The 25,453-nt window shown below is 40.4% G+C and overlaps 1 protein-coding gene across 1 annotated transcript in view; it reads right to left on the bottom strand.

Annotated features, from left to right (window-relative positions):
• The window catches only part of SPAG17 (sperm associated antigen 17), a 230,426-nt gene that overhangs the window by 156,435 nt on the left and 48,538 nt on the right, over positions 1–25,453 (bottom strand). The window contains exon 4 of the mRNA XM_061119929.1: positions 13,620–13,751. Within this exon, the coding sequence (XP_060975912.1) occupies positions 13,620–13,751 (132 nt within the window). The remainder of the gene's footprint in view (positions 1–13,619; positions 13,752–25,453) is intronic.

Genomic DNA, 25,453 nt, shown 5'->3' with positions numbered 1-25,453 from the left:
TTACAGACATGTGGGGTTGCTAACAAAACAAAAATTTTAAATAAAAAGGGAAACAGGAAGTGCTTTTTTTTCCCTAGAATCACCATGATAGTGTTTCCAGGTTTAAGTAGTGTGTCAACCACTTTTAAGTGTTAAAGGATTCTATTGAGAACCGAGCACTAACAAACTATTTTTGGTATAATGCCACTTAAAAAATGTGTAGATGGGATCAATGGTTGCTATCTGATATGTTCAAAGAGATCAATATAACACTTCGGTTGGCAATGCCAATTCTTTATACACTGCTCTGGGGCATGCTGAGATTGTCATATACCAACTAAAGACCTAGTTTTTTTTTAAACCATTTTTTCTTTCCAAACAATTGCCTAAACCTCCTTATATTATTTCATAATATAATTACAATTTTCATTCATGTGTTATATATACAAATAGACTGAGTTCATTGAAATGATGTGGTAGTACTGGATAATATAGAAGACCCAGAATATGCTTATGTTATTTACTTTTCCCATGTTCAATAAAACAGGGCACAACATAACTAAACAAAATACTGTAGCAACATTGGGGGCTCTGTGTTTTCCTGAGTTCTTGAAGGAAATTTGAAGAACTCTGTTCTAAGACAGTAGCGGTAAGGAGAGTAGAAGATATACTGCTTTGGCATCCAGCTAAAAAAACTTGGCACAGGAAGGGAAAGGGGTGTCTGCCTCTTCCACACGGCTTCTGGATGTTGATGGCTCCAGAGAACCTGGTTTAGCTCTAGCTCCCGGAGGACATGTCAGAAGTGCCCACGGACTCTCCACACATGCCTATCACCTGTGGTGCTCAGTTCAGTTCAGTCCAGTCACTCAGTTGTGTCTGACTCTTTGTGACCCCATGGACTGCAGCATGCCAGGCCTCCCTGTCCATCACCAACTCCCAGAGTTTATTCAAACTCGTGTCCATTGAGTCAGTGATGCCATCCAACTATCTCATCTTCTGTTGTCCCCCTTTCCTCCTGCATTTAATCGTTCCCAGCATCAGGGTCTTTTCAAATGAGTCAGCTCTTCGCATCAGGTGGCCAAAGTATTGGAATTTCAGCTTCAGCATCAGTCCTTCCAATGAACACCCAGGACTGATCTCCTTTATGATGGACTGATTGGATCTCCTTGCAGTCCAAGGGACTCTCAAGAGTCTTCTCCAATACCACAGTTCAAAAGCATCAATTCTTCTTGCTCAGATTTCTTTATAGTCCAACTCTCACATTCATACATGACTACTGGAAAAATCACAGCTTTGACTAGTCAGGCCTTTGTTGGCAAAGTAATGTCTTTGCTTTTTAATATGCTGCCTAGGTTGGTCATAACTTTTCTTCCAAGGAGCAAGCATCTTTTAATTTCATGGCTGTAGTCACCATCTGCAGTGATTTTGGAGCCCAAGAAAATAAAGTCTGACACTGCTTCCACTGTTTCCCCATCTATTTGCCATGAAGTGATGGAACCAAATGCCATGATCTTAGTTTTCTGAATGTTGAGCTTTAAGCCAACTTTTTCACTCTCCTCTTTCACTTTCATAAAGAGGCTTTTTAGTTCCTTTTCACTTTCTGCCATAAGGGTGGTATCATCTGCATATCTGAGGTTATTAATATATCTCCCGGCAATCTTGATACCAGCTTGTACTTCATCCAGCCCAGCGTTTCTCATGATGTACTCTGCATATAAGTTAAATAAGCAGTGTGACAATACACAGCCTTGACGTACTCTTTTCCCTATTTGGAACCAGTGGTGCTAGTGGTGGGAAAGGCAACCTCCCCACCACCTGCTCCTGGGCACAGGGAAACGTCAGCGGAGGCTGTGGGTGTCACTAATAGCCTTGGGAAAGGCAGCAAGGCAAGCACAAGGGAAAGTACAGAGGTACGAAAAGCCTCTGCGTTCCCCTCTGCACCAGATACAAGGTGCTCCAGAAAATACGGCTGGGCTCTGTTCCCTTGAGTTCCCACTCTACTGGGGAAGAAAGAGGGGAAAAAAGCACATGAACAGAGAGATGTTCATGAATTTTATGAAGGATAAAACCTGATTAGTAATAGACACACGGTTCACCACTCTCTAGTAAGCTGGTGCTGGAAGGCCTTTGAGGAAATGGCATTTGAGTGAGGACCTGAAGGATGAGGAGTCATCCATGTGAGAAGTGGGGAAAAGATGAATTGTATCTGCAAAGGCCCTGAGTCATAAAGGAGATGAATGTGCTCAAAGGCTTGAAAGGAAGTAAGTATAGCAGGAGGAGAGTGGGCAAGGGAGAGAGTGGCCAGAATAAACAAGGGGTAGCAAAGCATGGGTCAGGTCATCCAGGGTTTTGGAGTAGGGGATTCACATATTTACATCTTATTAAAAATGCAATGGACAGACCATAAATGTTTTAAATGGAGGCTTACTGTGAAGTTGCCACATAGGAAAGCAGGAGACCAGTAAGTAAATTCTAGAAATAGTCCAGATAACACTTAATGGTAACTCAGATTAAGGTGTTGGCAGAGTAGGGCAAAGAGGATGATTTAAGATCTGTTGTGAAAGTTGAAACTACACAGTGAAAGATTAGAGATGAGGAGTGAAGGAGGAGGCAACAACAAAGATAATGCCTTGGATTTATCACTGCAGATGGTGACTGCAGCCATGAAATTAAAAGACGCTTACTCCTTGGAAGGAGAGTTATGACCAACCTGTATAGCATATTAAAAAGCAGAGACATTACTTTGCCAACAAAGGTCCGTCTGGTCAAGGCTATGGTTTTTCCTGTGGTCATGTATGGATGTGACAGTTGGACTGTGAAGAAAGCTGAGCACTGAAGAATTGATGCTTTTGAACTGTGGTGTTGAAGAAGACTCTTGAGAGTCCCTTGGACTGCAAGGAGATCCAACCAGTCCATCCTAAAGGAGATCAGCCCTGGGTGTTCATTGGAAGGACTGATACTGAAGCTGAAACTCCAATACTTTGGCCACCACATGCAAAGAGTTGACTCATTGGAAAAGACCCTGATGCTGGGAGGGATTGGGGGCAGGAGGAGAAGGGGATGACAGAGGATGAGATGGATGGATGGCATCACCGACTCGATGGACATGTGTTTGAGTAAACTCTGGGAGTTTGTGATGGACAGGGAGGCCTGGCGTGCTGTGATTCATGTGGTTGCAGAGAGTCAGACACGACTGAGCGACTGAACTGAACTGAACTGAACAGGGTGTTTGATGGTGCCACTCACAGAGACAGAAGTGTTGGGATGGGAAATTGCTTTTAGTTAAAGTGGGCAGACTATTCAGAAGGATCTTGTTAAATCTGAGATGCTCCTGAGATGACAAGGAAACAGTTAAATACAATTGTTCTCTTCCCAGAAGAAAAAGATTTAACTGGAGTTACAAGTTCAGGTGTGGGTAACATAGAGATAGTAGTTAACGGCATGGGAAGAGGTAAGACTCTCGGGGAAACAGTTCTCAAGAAATATGAGAAGTGAAGCTGGGGTCATGCTGGAAACTCCAATACTTATCAGTTGGGTATAGGAGGAGATGTTGGCAAAAGATAGAAATGACTTAAAAAGTAGGCAAAAGTACAGAGTGTGCAGCTAGAGAACCAAGGAACCGAAAAGTATGGGTGGTTACACGTGACATCATGGGAGCAGCCTTGGGGGAGTGTGGAGGCAACGAATAGGGAGGCAGGAATAGTAGGGTGACCCCTTGTGTGGACAACTATCTCAAGAACTTTCCTATTGTAAGCACTATTCACAATAGCCAAGACATGGAAACAATCTAAATGTCCATCAACATATGAATGGATAAAGAAGATATATCGTGTATATATATATACACACACACACATACATACATACACACGATGGAATACTACTCAGCCATATAAGGGAAGAAAACTATGCCATTGTAGCAACATGGAAGTACCTAGGGATTATCATACTACGTGAAGAAAATCAAACAGACAAGCCAAATACTATATGATATTACTTATATGTGCAATCTAAAATATGACACAAATGAACCTATCTATGAAGCAGAAACAGACTCACAGACATAGAGGATAGACTTGTGGTTGCCAAGGGAGAGGGGATTAGGGTAGGGATTGAGTAGGAGGTTGGGGTTAGCAGATGTAAACTATTATATATAGAATGCATAAATAACAAGGTCCTACTGTATAGCACAGGGAACTATATTCAATATCCTATGATAAATCATCATGGAAAAGAATATTTTTAAATGCATATATATGTAAAACTGAATCAATTTGCTGTATAGTAGACATTAACACAGCATTGTAAATCAACTATACTCCAAGAAAAAAGTAAAACATAAAACTAATCTAAATGTATTAAAAAAAAGAAAAAGAAGAGAAAATCCTTAAAAAAGAAGTTAGCTTGCGAAGGGAAACTGGAGCTCTGAGATTGCTCAGTGGATGAGTGGGCAGAAGAGGAGTATAATATAAAGCTACGTGTGTATATATTAATGTGTACGTATATAAAATCAGGAGATGTTGTGTTTGCAGGCTGATGGAATGCTCTAGCAGAGAGGGAGACATTGAAGTCATCGGGGAGACTCCTTGAGGAAGCAAGATGGGATAAGATCAAGAGAACGTGTCAATAACTGGACTTTGATAGGAAGAAAGGCAATTTCTTGGTTTAATAAAAGGAGCAAAGACGGGATGGGTGGCTGGGTGTGGGTGCAAGGAAGAGAGAGGTCTTGATGTGCTGAGGGAATGTTTCAATGTTTTCAAGTGAAGGATGAGGCAAAGTTATCAACTCAGGATGGGCAGGTATGAGGTAGGAGGTTTCACTAGAGAAGATAATGTGAGTCATCTCAGAAAGTGGGAAAGAAAGCTCACTCTCTGCCAGTGTGGAGAGTTTATTGGAATTTTTGAGACTGTTCATTTAAAATGAAACCAGAGCCCAGATCAGTGCCACTGAGTCCAATTAACTCAGAGGCGTTGGTAAAACTTGTGCAAGTAGGTGCTCTCCTAACCACGCCTTGGATCACGGTGAGTTCACTAGAGTGAAAAACTCCTGTGCAGCTCTGAGGTGGACAGCTACCCTCATCACAGAAAAGTCCCAAGCTGGACAACAAAATCCTCCAGAAACTTCTACAACCATCATTTTAAATAAACTCACAGGGTGATCTTCAGAAAAGAAGAAACTGTTTTGGGTTAAATTATTCTAAAGTTCATCTTCATTTATTTCATTCACCTTTATACATGCATTAATATTCCATCATTCCAAAATCACTTTCTGAGTGTGGTGGCCATTTGTGTCTCAACAAGACAGTTGCTGTTGTTTAGTCACTAAGTTGTGTCCAACTCTTCTGCAACAAAATGGACTGTAGCCTGCCAGGTTCCTCTATCCATGGGATTTCCCAGGCAAGAATGTGGAGTGGGTAGCCATTTCCTTCTCCAAGGCATCTTCCCGACCCAGGGATTGAACCCAAGTCTCCTGCATTACAGGTGGATTCTTTACCATCTGAGCCACCAGGGAATGTGTTCCCTTAGCAAGGCCAAACTTGATACCCTGGAGACAATCATCTTTTAAACTAATTTCCATTAACACTGAAATGACCAACACTGATCTCCCTCCTTTCACACAAAAAATTCTTCTAGATCCTAATTTACTTCTTTAAGGAACATTTGTAAATTATAAAAATAATCATAATTGAAAAATTAGAAAAAAATTGAGGATTTACCAAAAAATTCACAGTTCCACCATCCAGAGAAGATGGGTAAAGAAGCTATTAATGCCTTTCTTCAAATTATGTTTAGGCGTCATTTTAATGTAATCATTACTGTCACCTCTACACAAGCTCTGCATTTTCCATTTAACAATGATGTACCTTTAATTGATAAAATATCAAACAGTATTGCTATGTAAAATATTTCTCATAATAACTCTATATACCCTTTTCTGGTGTGCAGACACTAATTAGTAAAGAACAGAAGCAAGTGAAAACACCTGGGTCTTCTGAGGTGTCAGAGGCAGGCAGAGAAGTCCTTGGCACATTTCTGAACATGTTCTTTGCCCAATTAAGTCCCCACTGCTCCCCCAGGCTGACTCCAGTGGTGGTCTAATTGCTCCTCTCCTGTGTCCTGTCCGTATCTCCCTCCCTCCACACCTGAGCTGAACCAAGGCAGTCCCTTTGTCCCTATTTCTGAACAGTGATTGACTACTTGCCCCCTAGAAATCTACTTTGGTAAAAAAGTTCATCCTCTTCCACCAAGGCCTAATCACAGGAAAATCACCTCCTATCTATACCTTCCCTTGCCTTTTCTTCTCTTCATTCTGAATAAGCCCCTCCCGGCTATGGGGTTTATATCTTTGGGTCTGAGGGCAGGAGTGGGGAGAAGTAAAGCAGGTTTGCTGAGCCCCCTTCTAAATCACAAGCTAAAACTTGTTTGCACCAACCTCTTTGGGCTTTCTTGCTTCTGAATAACATGACATGCATGTTCCTATTCTATGGTTAACTCCTTACAACTTAAAAAACTCAGAGGAAACCCTTGCCAATTTAAGACAAAAAATTTAGGAAGGGGTGTGTTCAATAGCTCCTCTTTCTACAATGTGAGGGGAACACAGGCTCCCCTGCATATGAAGGGAGAATCAGGCTTGTTACAGAGTACATTTTCTTTAAAATGCAGAGGTTCCAAAAGGCATCTGGATGTCTCCTATGGCGAGAAGATCTTGGACAGGCACAGAGATCTCTTACCAGTTAAGCTACGTAGCAGATGCGGGGCTCTTGTCTTAGCAATAACCAAAAAAAAGTATTTGGGTCTCACATACTCAGCTGAGTATTAAATGACACCCACCTAGAATCCTTAATCTTGTTATTCTCACTTTTTAAAGGTTAAAATACAAAATTCTCCCTCTTTGGAATTGGGCAGACTAGTTATTTGACGCTTCAAAAGTATTTTAGACTATATTTTATTTCTAAACGATTTCTTAATGCCAAAATTCAAATACTTTTATGGGTATTCATTCTGTTGTTTTTCACAATAGAAGGGGGGGGGGGGAAATGGTAAAAGTCAGTGGGACTGATGGTAAATATCTATACTTCATCTTGTGTGTGCGTGCTACACTGCTTTAGTTGTGTCTGACTTTTTGTGACCCTATGGACTGTAGCCCGCCAGGCTCCTCTGTCCATGGGATTCTCCAGGGAAGAATACTGGAGTGGGCTGCCATGCCTTCCTCCAGCAGATATTCCCGACCCAGGGATCAAACCCACGTCTCTTAGGTCTCCTGAATTGGCAGGTGGGTTTTACCACTAGTGCCACCTGGGAATACTTCATCTTACTCTTATAGATAATAGCACATCTACATATTTGTGTTCAATATATGTTCTATCATAAGATTCTAAAATAATATTATTAAGGATATAGATAAGAAAAGATGTCATAGAAGCTAAGTGACTAAGTCACTCCATTATCATGTGACTTCTGAAAAACAGGGTTTATCTTCAGAGTGCTACTCAATTCTCTTTCAAAACATTATTCTATGTATCTCATGAACAATCTATTGACCACAGATGACGAGAGGACAAAATGGACTGAAAGAAATGTATGGTGTCAAATAAGTTCAAAATAAACAGATTAAACATATTAAAGAGATTTGTTTTCATGAAACTCTTCCATCTTTAAAAAAGCTAATACAAAGTTAATTTGAACAGGGCATTATTTATGATTTCTTTTAATGGAGAACTGGGACTAAATGGTTCTAGAACCTACTCTGGAGACACAAGGTTGTGAGAACATTTGGTGGCTCAATTAATCCATATCTATAAACCGAGGCTGGGGCTACCCTGATAGCTCAGATGGTAAAGAATCTGCCTGCAATGCAGGAGACCTGAGTTCGATACCTGGGTTGGGAAGATTCCCTGGAGAAGCAAATGGCAACCCACTCCAGTATTATTGCCTGGGAAATCCCATGGACAGAGGAGTCTGGCAGGCTACAGTTCATTGGGTCACAAAGAGTTGGACACAACTAAGCAACTAATACACACATGAACCTATACTAAGGAAATTATCCAAAATATGAAGAATTTTATAAGATAAGATTGTTCATCATGACATTGTTTATTATGAAAGAATACAGAAATAATGGAGCTGATGAACAATAAAGGAATTTTAAGTATGGTCGTCAATAGAATGTCACCTAGCCAATAACAACGGTAGGTGTGGATGCTGTGGTAAAAAGAAAAAATTATGGTATATTTTAGTTGAAATAAAACTGGATTAAAAGTCTTTTAAAATATTACAGCTGTGTAAAGAAACACATCCATAGAAAGAAAGAAAGCAAATATACCAAAATGTTAACATTTGTTGTAATAGGGTTGTGGCATTATGAACATTTTGTTATTCCTTTTCTATACTTTCTATTTCTTTGCCCTCCCTGCATGCCTGCCAAACAGAAAATATAATACATGGGATTGAGTCAGGACCTTGCTTTCCTAGAGAACTGCTGAGGTGTAGGAAAGGTAAGCCTACAAGTGTCCTGGGTTCACTTGACCAAATGATACAGTCTAGAGATTGCACAAAGTCCTGGGGTGCCATAGTGCAATTCTTCACCCACAGAATCAGAACATAGCCATGTCTGTGTGTGGTGGTGGGTAGGTCTAATGTCTATCTGATGTCTGTCTCCAGCAGGATCCTTTGTGATTCAGCCAATGCTATCCTACATCCATAAGGGAAGAGAGAAGGGCTGAGGACATTTGGAGGAATCCCAGGAAATCTAGTTCTAAGAGATTTCCCCCAGAGACAAGCTCATTTCTGGGCTGGGTGGTTGGGGTGGGTGGTGAGATTGGATAAAAAGTCAGGATTCCCTTGGGAATTGGTGGTTTCTTTGAGCAGTTCCCCCACTTAACCTCAGAATGTTGTGCGTGCGTGCTAACTCGCTTCAGTTGTGTCCTACTCTCTTGTGAGCCTATGGACCGTAGCTTGCCAGGCTACTCTGTCTATGGGATTCTCCAGGCAAGAATACTGGAGTGGGTTGTTGCACCAGGGGATCTTCCCGACCCAGAGATTGAATCTGTGTCTCTTATGTCTTCTGCATTGGCAGGTGGGATTTTTACTACTTGTATGCAGTATAACTAGCAAGTTGGTAGATCCCACTGAGTAGTCATTTGTTCCTATAATGAGGCATTTCTGGGAAGTTCTCTACTGATTGCCAGCCAAAAGTTCTATTTTGTATAATTATTGAGACACAGAAGCGGTTTGTACAGTGGTTAAGAACATGATCTTAAAGTCTGACAGTTCTGGATTTAAATGCCAGCTCCATCTCCATTCAGCCATTGGAAATTTACTTAACTTTTCACATCCTCAGCTTTGCCATCTGCAAATCGAGAATAATACTCTGTACCTCATAGAGTCATTTAAACAGTTTAAGTATAGTGCCAAGCAGACAATAATAGTAGCTAATTACTATTATTAGCTCCTGTAACTGTAGCTATTTGTATTTCAAAATACTACTCTATTTTAAATATGTATATTTCTTTACATTCCCCCCAAAGTCTGTAAAAGGTTTCATTAATTAATAGCATCCCAATTAGGAAAGCGTTGCTCTAGTTTACAGACAAACCGCCAAGGAATCATACATGATTTACCCTGAATCACTGAATTTTGTAGCTCTTCAGATCCAACGATTCTGTTGGTAGTATCCTCATTTCGATAATCCAGCCTCAAAGAATTCCACGCAGTTAGTAAGGCAAGTTATTCCCTTCCGGAAACCACACGGGTCCCTCTAAACTGAGTTTCTGCTCTTCCTCTGTTTGATTTCTTAAAATAGTTTCTGAAGATTTTAACCACAACTGAATCAAATCTAACCAGCCTGTAATTTCCTGGTATGTCCCCATGGCCTTTCTTTTAAAACAAAACACACATACAAAATGGCATTACATTGGCTGGTTTCCAGTGTTTCGGGGTTTTAACTGGAGTAAGCTGGAAAACGTCAATGAAAGTTACCCTAATTTCTCTTTGTCAGTCCTTTGGAGCAGGTTCTGGGTTGTTTGGGTTTCTTCATGATATCTTATCAAATTTAGATGCTTTTAATTTTGAGTTGTTTTAAGAAAAGTTTACCAATACCAGCTGTCCATGTTCTTTACTGCATGTCTTCCTTCTCTTTAGTTCTAGGACATCGAAAAATAAGGCAACTTGTACTAACTTGTACTAAGTAGGTAAGTCAGAAAGAGAAAGAATTTCTCTGCTTTTATATAAAAGATATGCCAAAAATATCTAAGAAAATATGGACTGGTCATTTGAATTCACAACTTAAAAGCACAGTTAGAATATATTTAGATCTTTCCCCAAAACTTATCCAAAGGTTCTGAACTCAACTCAGATGTACAGACTACATTTAGTTTGGCTGATTATTTAAATTAGTTAATTTTTTGGTTTGTTTTATAGCCATTTAAATTTTTTCCAAGATTAAATGTTTTCTTTTAGCTGAATTCTCCATGGATTTTAAATATTTTGATTCGCAATGAAGTTTTTTTGGTTTTTAAAATGTTCATAATTAATATATAACCTAAAAGTTGTAATTAAAAAGAAAAAAATGTGAATAATATTGTAATATTCAGAAAATGACTAAATTAATACATGGTTCAGCATAGAAACCAATTATTTTAAAATTATAATGAACCTTATGAAAATATATGTCCCAGTAGATTGTTTCTCTAAATGCTTGTTTCCATAAATGTTTGTTAACAAATTAACAATTAACAACAAATTGATAATGATATAACTAAAAATGCACAATAAATGTTCAGATAATGATGTGTGCAAGGAAAATTCATTTTCAAACAAAACATTCTCCTATTCAGATTTTAAGATAAAATCTAATTTGGGATTAATTATATGAAAGAATCATATTCAGAAGTTCTGAAATGTTAAAATACATTTCTAGAAATAAAGTATATTTTCTTCATGATATGTATGTTTGGAAATAACCAACAAGATGTTTCCAAACAGATAAAAGTTTCAAAATATATTCAACTTACTACAATTAGAGGCAGGAATTTGTCTCCTAGAGATTTACATGCTAAGGGTTCTAAACTGTTCTAAGAAATATCTTCCTTGTATTATCTCTTATAATATTAATTATCCAGCGTACTTTCCTCATAGACAAAGAAAATGCAATGTTAAATGATTAAACTTAGTGGAATCTAAACTAATATTTTTACTGTATCTGGCTATTGGATTATTATTGGATTATTATTATATTGGATTATTATTATTATTGGATTATTATTAAGCATAGATGGTTAAAACAGAATCAAATTACATTTTTTTTCCACTGGACAAAAAGGACAGGGACCTAATTATATTACTGTTTTTTGTCCACATAGTCTCCCTAGTATTTTCTATAACTACTGCTATGAATAATTGTCAAGCATTCCTCTTAAAAAAATGCAATTCCAAAGATTCAACAAAGAAGAAACAAAACACTCTGGGTTGTACAAGTGTAAACATATAACTAGTATTTGAGAGAAAGCAACTATATATATATTTCATGTTGATGTTAAAAAGCTAAAGAGAGAGTCACTCCTCTTGCAGGAATCTCAGAATCTCACCTGGGGTTCACAAAGAAGAAATTGGATAAAGTCCTCTTTTCTTTTTTTCATTTTCTAATCCACAACGTAGCGTCAGTTTTCAAGCTTTATACTTATTTTGCTTTCGGCTCAATTCCCTGGCTGACAAGCATTAACCTCAATTGTTCTAAGTGACCTGCTGGGCAGTGTTGTTGAAATGAACATAGATTATGTCACCCCTCCAACAACTCCCTTAGTCTTGTCTTCACTGAGATTACTTTTCTGGAGAGTACTCCCTTCCTTTCAGTTTTCATACATTTATTTAGCACTGACTCATGTGGCTGCACCTCAGAGATTTGGGGTTGGTGTTTTGGGAATCCAATCTAATGAAGATACCGATTAGATTATGTAATTGTTGTCTCTTAATTGCTCAAAGAGTTCTCTTATGCATCTATTACTTTTCTATTTTTATAAATCTAAAATTCAACCCCCAATTCCTTAAGACTTAAATTTTCAACAAAAAGATTATTTCTGTATCTTAAGAATTTCATAACTGCATTATTACTTTGTTCACATTTCAAAGAAATAACAGTGCAGAAATAATTTTATACTGTTAGCTTTAAAAACTTCCTCAGCTTCTAGGATATCCCATTTATTGTTACTTAAAATTTGTTAACTGAAATCTAAAACCTACTCCTATCACAAACAACCACTGACTTAAAACAGGTAGTAAACAAGTAAATTGACACTCAGCAAGTAACTTACATTTGTGGGTGCTGTGGGAAAGCACAAAGCTAACAGAAGATGTAAGAATTTTCAGAGGACTCACAGTCTACTTTTTATAATTCAGATTCCCATGTGACACTGGAATTTTAAAAAGGCAAGAAAAGCTGTTTCTATACTAGTTTCAAATTTTCCAATTTTTATTCTGCCAAGTCTTAACGTCCCTGAGTTCCCTGAGTATTGCTTAAGGTACAAATCTCCTGTACCCGAGAGAAAGAGCTTCATATAGATGGAAAACTGTACCATCAACTGGGTTCATATAAGTAGAATTTTCCTGGGAACAATATATATCACTCTAGTAAGAGACTAAATAGGGAATCTCTTTGAAAAACATAAAGCCCTTTATTACAAATATAAGGTGGCATTATTATTTTTTTTTTCCTGTGATTATCCTGTCAAGAGTTCAGTGCAAATAGGAAAGCCAAATTTGCAGGGGGGGAGTCTTACAAAGAGGAAGTAGGTATTATTGGAATGTGTTCACTTTTCTCTTTTTTTCTTCCATGACTTCATTTTGCCTTTCCCATTTAGAGGCATAAAGAAACAATTTACTTATAAATGCATTTCATACAAACACATGCACACATACGTATTACACATGTGCATACAGAAGCATCTGACTTTCCAAAAATATTTCAGCATAATTTGGAAAATAAGAAAAACATTTCTCATTTTGACAAAGGTTAAATAGCAAACGGGTTTGCAACTGGCACCACTTTGCTAAAAGGACTTTAAAATATCTTTTTTCAAATGAAAAATACAAATCTTTGGAAAACACACAGATTGACTTCATATGCAAATGAAAAATCTATATGTGAAGAAATAATCAGGTACATAATATGGGAGTAGAAGTGATGGATTGCTGCTGAAATATTTAGATTATTAGGAAGGTACAGATGTAGCCTATTATTTTAATAAGTACTCCATTGAATATCATGTAAAATATTTTAAATAGACCCTGACTTTGCGGGGTTTTCTCACCTTTTTATATTCTCCTAATTCCGTGTCTCTCCCTGGTCTCTCCTTAATATGTTCCTAGCGTATAAACAGACTACCATAAAAACGACCTCAGCCACATGCCCTGGAATATTGTCGCATTTCAGGGGAACTTACTTTTAATGGGGTTGTCTTTGAGAAAATGTAATTCCTCCAATAGCTCTTTGGATAGACTTTTCCCCTAAAAAGTTGAGGCGACAGTTAAATGTGCTAGGTAACACTTCGTGGCAGGCTTGCGGAGAGAGGAAGTGCCCTAGAGAACCTGGCCGCGGCTCAATCACTCTTGCTGTGTTTAAAAAACCCACCATTGCCCGCCCGGTACCTTCTTCTCGCTTTCCCGTCGCTGTTGGTCTTTCAACTTAATCTGAAGAAGCTGAAATTTCAGGAGTTTCCCTATCAGTGGTAAGGTTAATTTCTCTCCGCTGTCCATAATTGCTTTTGCTGCCGTTAACACCTATGAAGAAACACAATTATTAGGAACGTGGCATTTTATAACCTTTGGCATGGCTGTCAGTGATGAAAAGATGAAATGGTATTCTGACTTTTGTAATATTTGTCTTCCTGCAAAGGTGCCTCAGTGCTGGCCCGAAAAATTAGGGAAAAATGCCCCAATGCCATAAAGAGAGGCATTTACCCTCTTCTCTAAATATATTGGGTTGTCTGAAAATGAACTTTTTCCAATAAGGGCTTCCCATGATGATGCTAGACTCAGGCTCCCAAAGAGGGGTGGAGGAGAGACAGGCGGGGCTCCGTGTCAGGATGACCGACGGGTCAGTTTCACGCTACAGAAAGTCTATTGTTTGGCGCAGCCAATAGCCCGAACTGTCAAACCTTGACTTATTAGGACGCTATAAATTAAGTAGGGTTTTATAATAATGGAAATGGCTATGTTAGCAGTCTTTTATTTCTTGGTGACCAAAGTCAAATGAAAGATAAAAGCTGTTTGACACGGAGGCGCCATGTGAACGTTGCTCCCCTACCCCCACCCGCTTGCAATTTAATGTTGATCCTGTTGGTATGCAGCCTAATTGGGGTGAAATAAGGTTATTGAGTTTTCTTTGGGTGACGACAGCCACTAGGAACATACAGCTGTATTGTCCAGATGTGTGGCACTGACAGCCTGTTTTATAACGGTGCTTTTTACAGCTTGTTTCCCCTAAATTTCACACAACTCTAACATCTGGGCCCTTTTCCTTGGAGCCCTATAACCACTTTATTTACTGCAAAAAAAATAAAATCATGTAAAATATACCATAAAAAGTTGCTACGTGTTTCTCTTTCTTCATGTTGTCTCCCTAATAAAGTTCACCGTCGGCCGGAAGCACTGTCACAAAAGTAATATAGTCAAAGTGTTTCTCGACTTTTGTTTTTAAGCAAGCACTGGATTTATTTATAACCTCGGGATGAATTAGGTGTTACTAAAATGTTCTGACATGTTGCTTTTCTCCCCCCTCGGAGCAATTACTCCTCAGGGCGCATATGGTGTCAATTTCAGAGCCTCCCGTCTCAGACAATGACCGCGCACACTGCATCTCATCAGGCTGCGTCTTGTCTGAGGTTCATACCAGTCCTTGGTCAGGGCTTTCCTGACCGATCCGGTTCCTTAGGACTTTTCACTTTGCCAAGGGAAATAGCTGGAAGGAAGGGAGATGGCTATTTTGCTTCTAACTGCAGATGGCCCTGTGGATTATCATAAGCCAAAATGTAACTGGACCGCCTGGAGACCACATCGGGGTTTCCTGCCTTGCGTTGCAGGAGGGGAAAGCCAGGGGGAGGACTCCTTTAAAGCTGCTGTTTCCACAAACCAACGGAACAGACCAAATGTCAGAGAGCTTTGCGTGTGTCTAAGCAAACACCCTCCGTGAAACACAGCTCTCTGCTTTTTATGGCAGTTCTGCTCCTGCTCATGCGATTTAGGGAAAGGGACATGATGGCTGTGATTTCTGGGAGCTGGAAAACATAAGGGTACACCTGCAGAACCTCACCATTTAATGATGACCAGACTCGAGAGAGAAGGGAATCCTCAGGGGTTGGACAGTTAGTTATAAAATGAAAGCAGTCCGATTGGTTCCAATCTCAAGGGTAGGTGTACCTGGTTTGAAATGGTATGTTTCAGTACCAGCTAAACAGTGTGCCGACAGTCAAGCTTCTTTGTGACATCTGGTTCAAAATACACAACTCTGAGTTTGTAAGGCTCAGAGCAGTCTAGCATGGGGTGTTTCCCTGTGATGCAAATATAATGACAGCGTTGAAGGGAAGTCAACACTGGCCTGGGTCTCTTTTCCTGATGATCTGTGAAAACAGGATATTTACCTACGTCTGGGGTGGTGTGGGTGAAGCCTGCGTGGCGTCACGGTGATGGATGGGATGTCTCTGGAATTGCTTTTTATCCCCATGCCCCTACGAATGTTACCTCACGGTGTTAAAATGTACTCAAAGCACAACAAAACTTCCCAAGAGAAAGGTATTTTTCAGGCCATAAATGTTATTTCTGGTTCATCAAAAAACTGTCTGTAGAGAGCTGGATTTAAAACAAAAAGCCGGCAGAGCCTGAAAATAAGAATGACATCCTCCTGTGAAGTGGGGAGATGAGGAGCTGCAGGGCACCCGGGTTCTCATGGACACAGAGCCCGTAAGAGCAGTGGCGGGAGAATGCCCAGGAGGCGTCCTCCTGCCTGAACAGACCCAGTTGGAGGCAGACTCAGCGCTGAGGCCCACACTCCAGAGAAGCACACAGCCGTGCCCGTGGCATCATGAGCAACCAGCAGGCTTGTCCTTTCTGGAAGAGATGGGACTCCCACACGTGCCACTGTCTTTCCGTCCTTCCCCCAAAGGGAATGATCATGTGGCTCCTGGGGATAATTAAAGTAACTGAAAGTCTCCTCTGAAAAAAATCTCAGACTGAAAATTTTTATGGTATGTGGGTCATCCCTGGGAGAAAGTAGAAACAGAAAATTATTTATAAATGAATTTCTATGGAAAAGTCTTTCTTCTCACACCCCACAGTTCACACTTCCACCCACCAGGAATTGGATCTCAGATGAAAAACAAATCCTTAGAAATCTTTGTCTGAAGGGTAAGTCTTTGAAGGAAGAAAAAAATATGTGCAGAAGATGTAGATTTTAAAAGGTGGTGCGGTTTCTCGAGTAACATTTGAGGAAAGCTTCCCTCTCTTGCCTCACTTGTAGTAACTTAAGTAATAATCAAAATTTCAACCTTTCAGAATGTTAAGCATTCCTTGTCTAGTATCTGGGCTTCCCTGGTAGCTCAGAGGGTGAAGAATCTGCCTGCAATGCAGGAGACCTGAGTTCAATCCCTGGGTTGGGAAGATTCCCTGGAGAATGGAATGGCAACCCACTCTAGCATTCTTGCCTGCAGAATTCTGTGGACAGACCATGGGGTAGCAAAGAGTCAGAAAAAACTGAATGACTAACACGTGTCCAGTGTCTAGTCAGTGTGTGTGTGTGTGTGTGTGTGTGTGTGTGTGTATCTGTGTGTCTCTCTGTATGTATATTTGTGTATCTGTGTGTGTGTATTTCCGTACGTCTCTGTGTGTGTGTGTGTGTGTGTGTGTGTGTGTGTTGGGGAGGTCAGATGCCAAGGGTTGTAGGTCTTGGGAGGATTGAGGGATACAAGAGAAAAATGGCACAGTGAGCTGATCAGAGCTGTGGTATAATTAGACAAAATCCCGTTTCCAGAACTGGGCAGAAAAAGTCCTAAGTGGGTTAAAACCTGGGTACTCATCAAGCCAAAATACCAAACAAATGAGCCTGACATGAGTCAGAAACTTAAAAAATGAGTCTTACAGGCAAGTGAGACTTGTTAAATAGAGAAAAACTACGGCCAGACAAGGCCTGTATGTGTCTCCTAGACCTACTCAGGCCAGACCACGGGGCCTGCCAGGCCTGTGGGAGATGTCCAGGTCAAGGTACCTGAGGTGCTCAGTTCTGGAAAAGTCCAGTGGAGGAAATTTAGCTTCAAACAGTGCAGCTGAGGCAGGAAGAAACATCTGTGTTTTACTGTGTGAAGGTCTGATTTTGAGGGTGGATGCCCTTTGTCTTCTAGGAGGTTTGTGATTCTGAGCACACTAAGAAATAAAAGCATTTCACTCTATATCACTGGCCTGCCTCAAAGATTTATGTCTTATTTACTGTCTAATGATCTGATCCAACAAAAACATACCAAATGAGCCAAATTCTTTGCTTGCCTGGGGATCAGGCCCACCCACAGCCACCAGTGCCCTCCTCTCCGCTCTTCATGCCGCTCTGAGGATCCTCCCCGCATTAGTAGTAAGCACAGCATCAGTCAGGACAACACTTACAACTACTCCACAGGTTCCCAGGAGAACCAAATGTATGCACGTGTGCAAATGTATGTATACATATATACATATAAACATATACACATATGTATATATGATAGATAGCTTCCCTTGTAGCTCAGTTGGTAAAGAATCTACCTGCAGTGCAGGAGACCCAGGTTTGATCCCTGGGTTGGGAAGATCCCCTGCAGAAGGAAATGGCAACCCACTTTAGTATCCTTGCCTGGAAAATCTCATGGACAGAGGAGCCTGGTGGGCTGCAGTTCATGGGGTCTCAAAGAGTTGGGCATGACTGAGTGACTAACACTTACATTTGACACATATATGATAGACAGATGATAGGAAGATAGAGAGGACTTCTATGGGGTCTGCAGATCTGCCGCCTGGCTTCCCTGGTGTGCTTACCAGGAGGCATGTGGAACAGCTTGCGTTGCTGCTTAACTTGCTGCATGTTCAATCCAGGTGAGTTCTAAGGAAGGGTAAGACTTCGGATCTGCATTTCTCTTGCCTGGAGCAAGCCACCGGAAGGAGGTGTTGGGGAAGAGGGAAAGGTGCTTATGTTGGCAGAGAAGGGAGGGGTGATGGGAGAGGCATAAGGTGAGGGAAGACTTTCCCTCCAAGTGTTCCAAATAGTCACCCTTGTCCTAAAAATCTCTTGGTTTCAGGGTCTTCCTTGAGTGTCCGTTTGTTAGAGTAGCTGTAAAAATGCATAAGACATGATTTCACATTTAACCCATTATTCCTGCATCAGTGACGTAGGGTTGGTTTGGAGATTTAAAGACGTCAGCAAATAGGAACAGAATCCATAAACCATAGTCCAGGGCTGAGCAAATAGGTCATTAACATGCTAATTTTATTTGTTCATTTGTTTTTTCATTCATTCATTCATTTGGTATCACATTCTCTTGTTTCTCTCATTTCTTTAATACATGACTAAGTATAACACTTCCTTGTCATGGTACGAAGTCCAAACAGTACCAGAAGGACATACAGTGAAAAAAAAAATGCTTCCCCAATCTCCTCCATTCCATTGACCAATTCTTGTCTTAAAATAATATCCTATGCAAATATAGACATATGTCTTTTTATATTTTAATACAAATAGTATCACACTTTAATATTGTCAGGTGGTTTGTGTTTTTACATCCACAGGTAACCAGGACAGCTTTCTATGCTGACATATATTGTTTGCATATGCATTTTTAAATTATTGGCATAAACCTCTGTTGTATGGGTATTTGGTCATTTACCTAACCAGTTTCCAATTGATGGACATTTCGGTAATTTCAGGTTTTTTTTTTTTTTTTTTCTATTAAGCTCATGTGTATTTTAAATATTTATTGATATTTCCAAATTGACATCTGAAAAGTTAGCAGCATTCTTGTTTCCATCACTGTATGAAAGGATCTGCTCCCACATGGGCCCTTTTAACTGGATATTCTCCAACTTTTGTCTATGTTCATATCTATGTTCATGACAGATCTGTGGTTGTGGAAATGTTCTTTATCCGTACTGTATGACAGAGAAGCCACCAGCCGCTGATTGCTATTGAGCACTTGAATATTGCTAGTGTGGCTGAGGAACTGAATTTTTAATTTTATTTAAAACTAAAATGTAAATAGCCACGTGTAACTCGGGGCTTCTGTTTTGGTCAGGATATGTCTGTGCTGCAATAAGAAGTGGAAAAATTACTATTTCATTTAAAATTATGTTTATTTAAGACAACAAGGATTTATTGTATAAGCACAGGAAAATATGTTTAACATCTTATTATGACCTATACTAGAAAATAATTTATATATATATATGTATAACTGAATCACTTTGCTGTACATCTGAAACTAATACAATATTGTAAATTAACTATACTTCAATAAATAAAATAATGTTTGTTTAATCATCCCACCACTTTGTCCCTTTGATTTTACCCTTAAAACTGAAAGAAAAGATATTTTTATGGCACCATCCTTGGCAAAGTTTATTAAGGTAGGAATACTCATATGCATTATTAAATAATAATGGTACACTCAGATATTACCCAGTGAAAGGTAATGGAAATTTATGACTTCCAGGCTAAGATATTTTTTTTTGCTCATTTAAGAAATATGCCGTTGAACAGGTGAGGATAAACGGGACTTGCCTGAGGCATAATTTAGAAAGATACAGAGTGCCTTTTTGCTTTCTAAATCCCTCCTGCCACTAAAACAGAACAGATTTAACTTAGTAACTCACTCTGAATGAATTTTACTATACCAGTGAGTAAGCTGTATTATAAGGTTTTATCCTTTAGTTATAGAATGAAAGGGACTAGCAACTGATGATGTCGTTTCAAGCAATAAGTAATAGGTGTGACAACTGCTAATTTTGGGTGGGAGGTGACTATTGTCTTTCACCTGAAAGCCTGAAATACCTGAGGCTGACTCTGAAGACAAATCTAGTTTCGCTTTTGTGCCCCAGAAGACCGCAGTGTGACAGCAGCCTTCCGGCCATGACTAGCTTCCCCTGCACCCACCCTCATGTTTCACTGCCTGGAGTTCTTCTTACACTCCACGACTAGGTCTGCAGGGGAAGGACTGTGCAGGGAAAACAGAAATAACCTTGGGAGCAGGCTCAGAGGAGGAGCCATCTGAGAGGATGAGAGGGTGGGTGGGGCAGAAAACCAGCAAGACAGCATCTCTGTGCTGTGGGGAAGAATACAGGCAAGGAAACTGCTCTAGGAAGTAAGACCTGGGACTTGTCTGTGTATGATTGTGTCTGAGTGTTTGTGCACGTGTGGTGTGTGTATGTACGTGTCTGTGCCTGAATGTATCCATGTGCATGTCTGTGTATGTGTATATGCATGTCTGCACAAGTATGTGTGTTTATGTGTTCAGCTGCCTTTGGGGATGGTAACGACCATTAAAAGATAGCTTTTAAAAACACTGGGAAAATTGAGACAGTAGATATGAAGCATTGGTAAAAAGAGAAAACTAACATCTTTGGTTGGCACCTTGAAAGTAATACTGTTGATTATTTATCATTTCTAGCTAGTTATCCTGCAGAACACAAGTTCTTATGTTTATCAATAACACATGTCAGAATATATATCTATATTTCCATCAAAGTAAACGGTAACTTTATGTGCCATCTTCAAAGTTTGCTGCTTGTGTATTCTGCTTTTGTCTTATACATGCTATGCGTGTACATATTCATTCACCCAGTTGTGTCTGTCTCTTTGAGACCTCATGGACTGTAGCCCCGCAGGCTCCTCTGTCCATGGGATTTCCCAGGCAAGAATACTGGAGTGGGTTGCCGTTTCCTCCTCCAGGGGATCTTCCCAACCCAGGGATCAAACCCATGTCTCTTGCGTCTCCTGCATTGGCAGGTGGATACTTTACCACTGAGCCACCTGGGAAGCCCTATATATGCTATATATACTTATAAAATGACAAAGTCAGAGGAAGTACTGCCCCAGTGTAAGTGTGTATATATGTGTGTGTGTGTGTTTTTCACAAAATTTTCAATGGTTAGAGTGAAAGGTGGGTGAAAGGTGAGTGAAAGGTGCTTTAGGTGGGACTGATTCTAAATATTTGATGAAAAGGACGGATGAGCAGGTGATTTCAAACAACTGAAAAAGAGCCACGTATATAGAGATTCCCTCATAGGAAAAGATTCCGGTTGGGAATTTAGGTCTTTGGGTTCAAGGGATGATGAACCCGCTGCTGAAGCCACAACTGCACATGGGCAGCATAGTACAGAAGCACAGGCTGCGTTTGTATCCCAGTCTTCTCAAATAATACCACTGGGTAGACTTGGGAAAGTTCCTCAATGCCTTTAAACCTCAGCTTTTTAAGCTACATCCGGGTTTCTCAACAGTGGCACTATTGACAATGAAAGCCAGGTAATTCTTCAGTGCAGAAGGCTTTTGTGTGCACTGGAGGCTGTTTTTTACCGCATCCTCTGGCTACCCCAATGGTGACAACCAAAGTTATATCCAGAGACTGCCAAATTTCCTGGGGAACAAAAACATCCTTGGTTGAGGACCACGGATGAACACAAGGAGGATATGAACCGTGCTTATTTCACAAGACTATATTGAGAGTTGAAGGCAATAATAATGCACAGAAAGGCCTAGCAAGACTTCGGTGAATGATATACACACAGAAAACACTCACTAAAATGAGCTCTTACTGTTCTTATGCTTGCATCCAGAGCAGGATTAGAATTCTTGAAGACCTTTCAGTTCAGGTTGGGGGAGAGAGAAAAGGAGCAGAGCAATGTGCATTTGGGCAGGCAGGAGGGGACCTTAATCTGTTACCAGATGGTGGTAACCTGGATGCGCCTTTCACTTAACCCTTTCTCTGTTCTGACAAGGACAGATCAAGGTCCATTTAGAGAAAGCAGAGATAAAAGCAAAAGGTGTAAAAACAGACTTCATTATGGTGCATAATGGGAGGGTATAATGGGAGAGGGGAGAGAAGGAGGAAGTCTGCTATTCTTAATTTCTTCTAAAACTAGAGGGAGGAATGATCTGAGTGTTCTGCAACGCCTCAGCTTCCTTTCTGTTCCCTCCACTCTCTTCCCTCCTTCATTCCTCCTGCATTTACTGAGTGCCAACTTCATTGCATTACTTGATCCTTTATGTGTCAAGTCTATCCAGCTCACATTCTTTAAGTAATGAATAATTTCCAACGAGGCATAATTGGAAAAACAGCTGGAAGGAGCAGGGTTAGCAGTGAGAGAAGGCGATGGAGAGAGACAAAGAAAGAGGAAAGAAAAGGAAGAGGAATGACTGAAAAATATTTTCTCACTTTGAGCAGAGGAAAAGAAAATAATCAAGCAATACGAAGCTGTCCCTACATAAATTTCAAGGTGATGGAAGATCTAGGTTCCATATAGATCATCCTGTCTGTCTCACGCAACTGGAACATTATGAAAGGGCTGAGACCACAGCTTAGTGAGAAGTTCTTAATGATGATAAATATCCAGAGCAGGTGACTCCTGGATCATTTTCAGCTGTCCATAATTAAACTGGTATCCATCTCTCGACAATGTCAGGGCTGTAAAATAATTCCAGTCATTGGACCCCTTACATCTGTGCTGAAATGAAATAATATTTGGCAGTAACAAGGAGTCACTGAAACTAAATAAACAACCCCTTTCAAGACTACATAAAAGTCGGTAACATAATAACATTTGACAGGGATTAAGACCTCTTTGGGGCCGTAAGGAAGTGTCAGAAGCAGGAATAACAAATACATGGACGGCAGAACAGATCTATGCTCTAACAGACATGGATAATTTGAAATGTGATGAATTTCCCGAGGGAGATGTGTACTTGGAACACCTAGTTTGCACATGTCAAAAAGCACAGGACTTATCTTAGAAGCCTTTGTTGGGGTTACTCTTCCAAAGAAGGACAAAAGCAAAGTTTCCCCTTTTCATTAAGGAGTGTTTGGGTTTTTGTGTACCTGCACAATATATACAGGCACATGAAACTGAATGTGATAACATGGGGAAGGATGGTGAGAAGTTCAGGTATATATTAGCTTCAGGTATGCATTACTAACATATGAAACTATTACCATGGTAATTTTTCTTTTTTAGATCAAGCCTTTTTCTTCAGTCCCAAGATGCCCCCACCCCTCTGATGTCATTCTTGGTTCTTTCAGCGTGTAGTGAAAGCTACAACTGAACAACCTTCTGATTTTTTGAACCTTCCCTGAGGGAGTCAGCTTTCTTGTATCGGAGTTAGTTGTGTCCAGGGTTTGTAATCTCTAGGAGCTTGGAAGGGCAGGTCCTGATCTGATTTATCTTTCTCCACCCCTACACAGAATCTTATGCATATGTCATTCAATAATTTTAAAATGGTCTTTGGAGTTATTTCTTCCTTGATTTGAAGGTAGGTGTTTTCAAATGTTCATAGCTACTATCATAAATCTCCATGAGTAGATTGCAAGTTATCAGCAGGTTATCAGGCAGAGTAACACACAAATGGTTACACAGCATATACTATGTGCCAGATAAGGATTGTTCCAACAGTAGCACCAAAATAATTTAAGGACTGCACTTTAGACGGGCTTCACAGGTGGGGCTAGTGGTACAGAACCTGCCTGCCAATGCAGAAGATGTAAGAGATGCGGGTTCGATCCCTGGATCAGGAAGATTCCCTGGAGGAGGGCATGGTAACCTACTCCAGTATTCTTGCCTGGAGAATCCTATGGACAGAGGAGCCTGGTGGGCTACAGTCCATAGGGTTGCAAAGAGTCGGACATGACTGAAACGACTTAGCATGCATGCACTTTAGATAGTCTAACATTTAATTCTCACTTTCCCTTTGAGGTGGTGGCTCATTATCCCACTTTACAGATAAAGAAACTGAGGCCTGGCAATCACATAAGTAGTGGCTGTGGGATTTGAACTCAGGTTACCTGGATCCAAGGTGCTGTTCTTCATTACCACATTCTGTGGCCTCACAGAAGCCTTTTTACCCTGGAGCTGGAGTTACTGGGCTCCCATCTCCTATCCCAGCCCCTCCCCCATCTCTATACCCAGTCTCCATCTTAGCTGGAGGGATGTAGAGCTTTGTAACTTTTTTTTTTTAAGATTAAATACTCTTGACTCTCTTACTCATTTTGTCTTTACCTGGTGCCTCCACTCTAAAGAGCTGTATTTCTTCTTTTCCCCTGAGACCTAGTGGGAATCTGAGACTGGGAGCCCTCAGTCCTAAAATAGCTCTGAAGGGTGGCAGACCATGCTATTTTGGGATAAGAATTATTTTGAACTAAAGATACTTGAAAAACAGATCCCTCTGGGGACTTGCTGTTCTAGGGGTGGACCCCTGTGCACTAGAAATAATCCTAAGCTCTCTGGTCCAGGATTGTTTCAGGATGAGCTTGTGACCTACTTCAGCCCAATGGGATATGAGTGGTTTCCTGGGGTGGCCAGATCCTACCTCCTTAGTCATGACAGAGCTTTGGGAGAAGGCTGCAGCCATCCCACCTCCCTGGGAAATGGGTCGCCACACAGATGGGGAAGGGTCATTCCTCATAGTTACAGGAAGTGGGGTTTAAGCCCATGGGCTAAAGCTGACCCCAAAACCTGTCTAGACTTCTAGTTATACAAGCTAGCACACTCCCTTTTGTTTAAGCCAATTATAATTTTTATTTATTTATTTTTTTTGTGAAGTTAGAAGTAAGGTGATCAACCTGGTACCGATATGGTGAAATTCATGCCTTCAAATTAACAGAGAACATACAAATTAACTTAAAACATACACACACACACACACACACACACACACACACACAGTGATTATAAGACGTGTCTCTGCACATTCAGCTTCCAGCTTTGTTAGACTGTCATTTGCTTCTAGTGCTGGAGGCATGTAGGCTGGTCAGAGGTGTTCTAATTTGCTCAGAGGCTATAGACCAAGAAGTGGACAGGCAAGCAGTACCATCTGGGGGGAACGAGCAAAGCGTGAACATTCTCTGGCCCTTCTCAGGTCACCGTTACTTTGCTAGAACTCAACAGATAACGCTTTGATGGTACTTCTGTCCCTCCAACTCCAATAGTACCTAGTACAAGTGCTCAAAATGAAAGAATGGGTGGATGGATGAACATTGGACAATGGAGAATGTGAGGAGGGGACAGAATAAGTGGGTCCATTGTACAGTTCTGGGTAGGTGGTAAGGGAGAGGCAGAGTATAGATGGAGAGAGTTCATCCTTGAGAAGGATGGCCTCTCTCCTGACCCTGTGAATAGCATATGGACATAGGTGAGACTGTGTGTCTTCAAGCACAGGCTTGGAAGTACCTGGATGCTTGTTGAGAAGATGTGTTCCTGGACTTGTCTGA

The sequence above is a fragment of the Dama dama genome, chromosome 20 (assembly GCF_033118175.1).
Source record: "Dama dama isolate Ldn47 chromosome 20, ASM3311817v1, whole genome shotgun sequence".
In the NCBI taxonomy this organism is placed as follows: domain Eukaryota; kingdom Metazoa; phylum Chordata; class Mammalia; order Artiodactyla; family Cervidae; genus Dama; species Dama dama.
The sequence above is the reverse complement of the archived record's forward strand: the minus strand, read 5'-3'. Positions and strand labels throughout refer to the sequence as shown.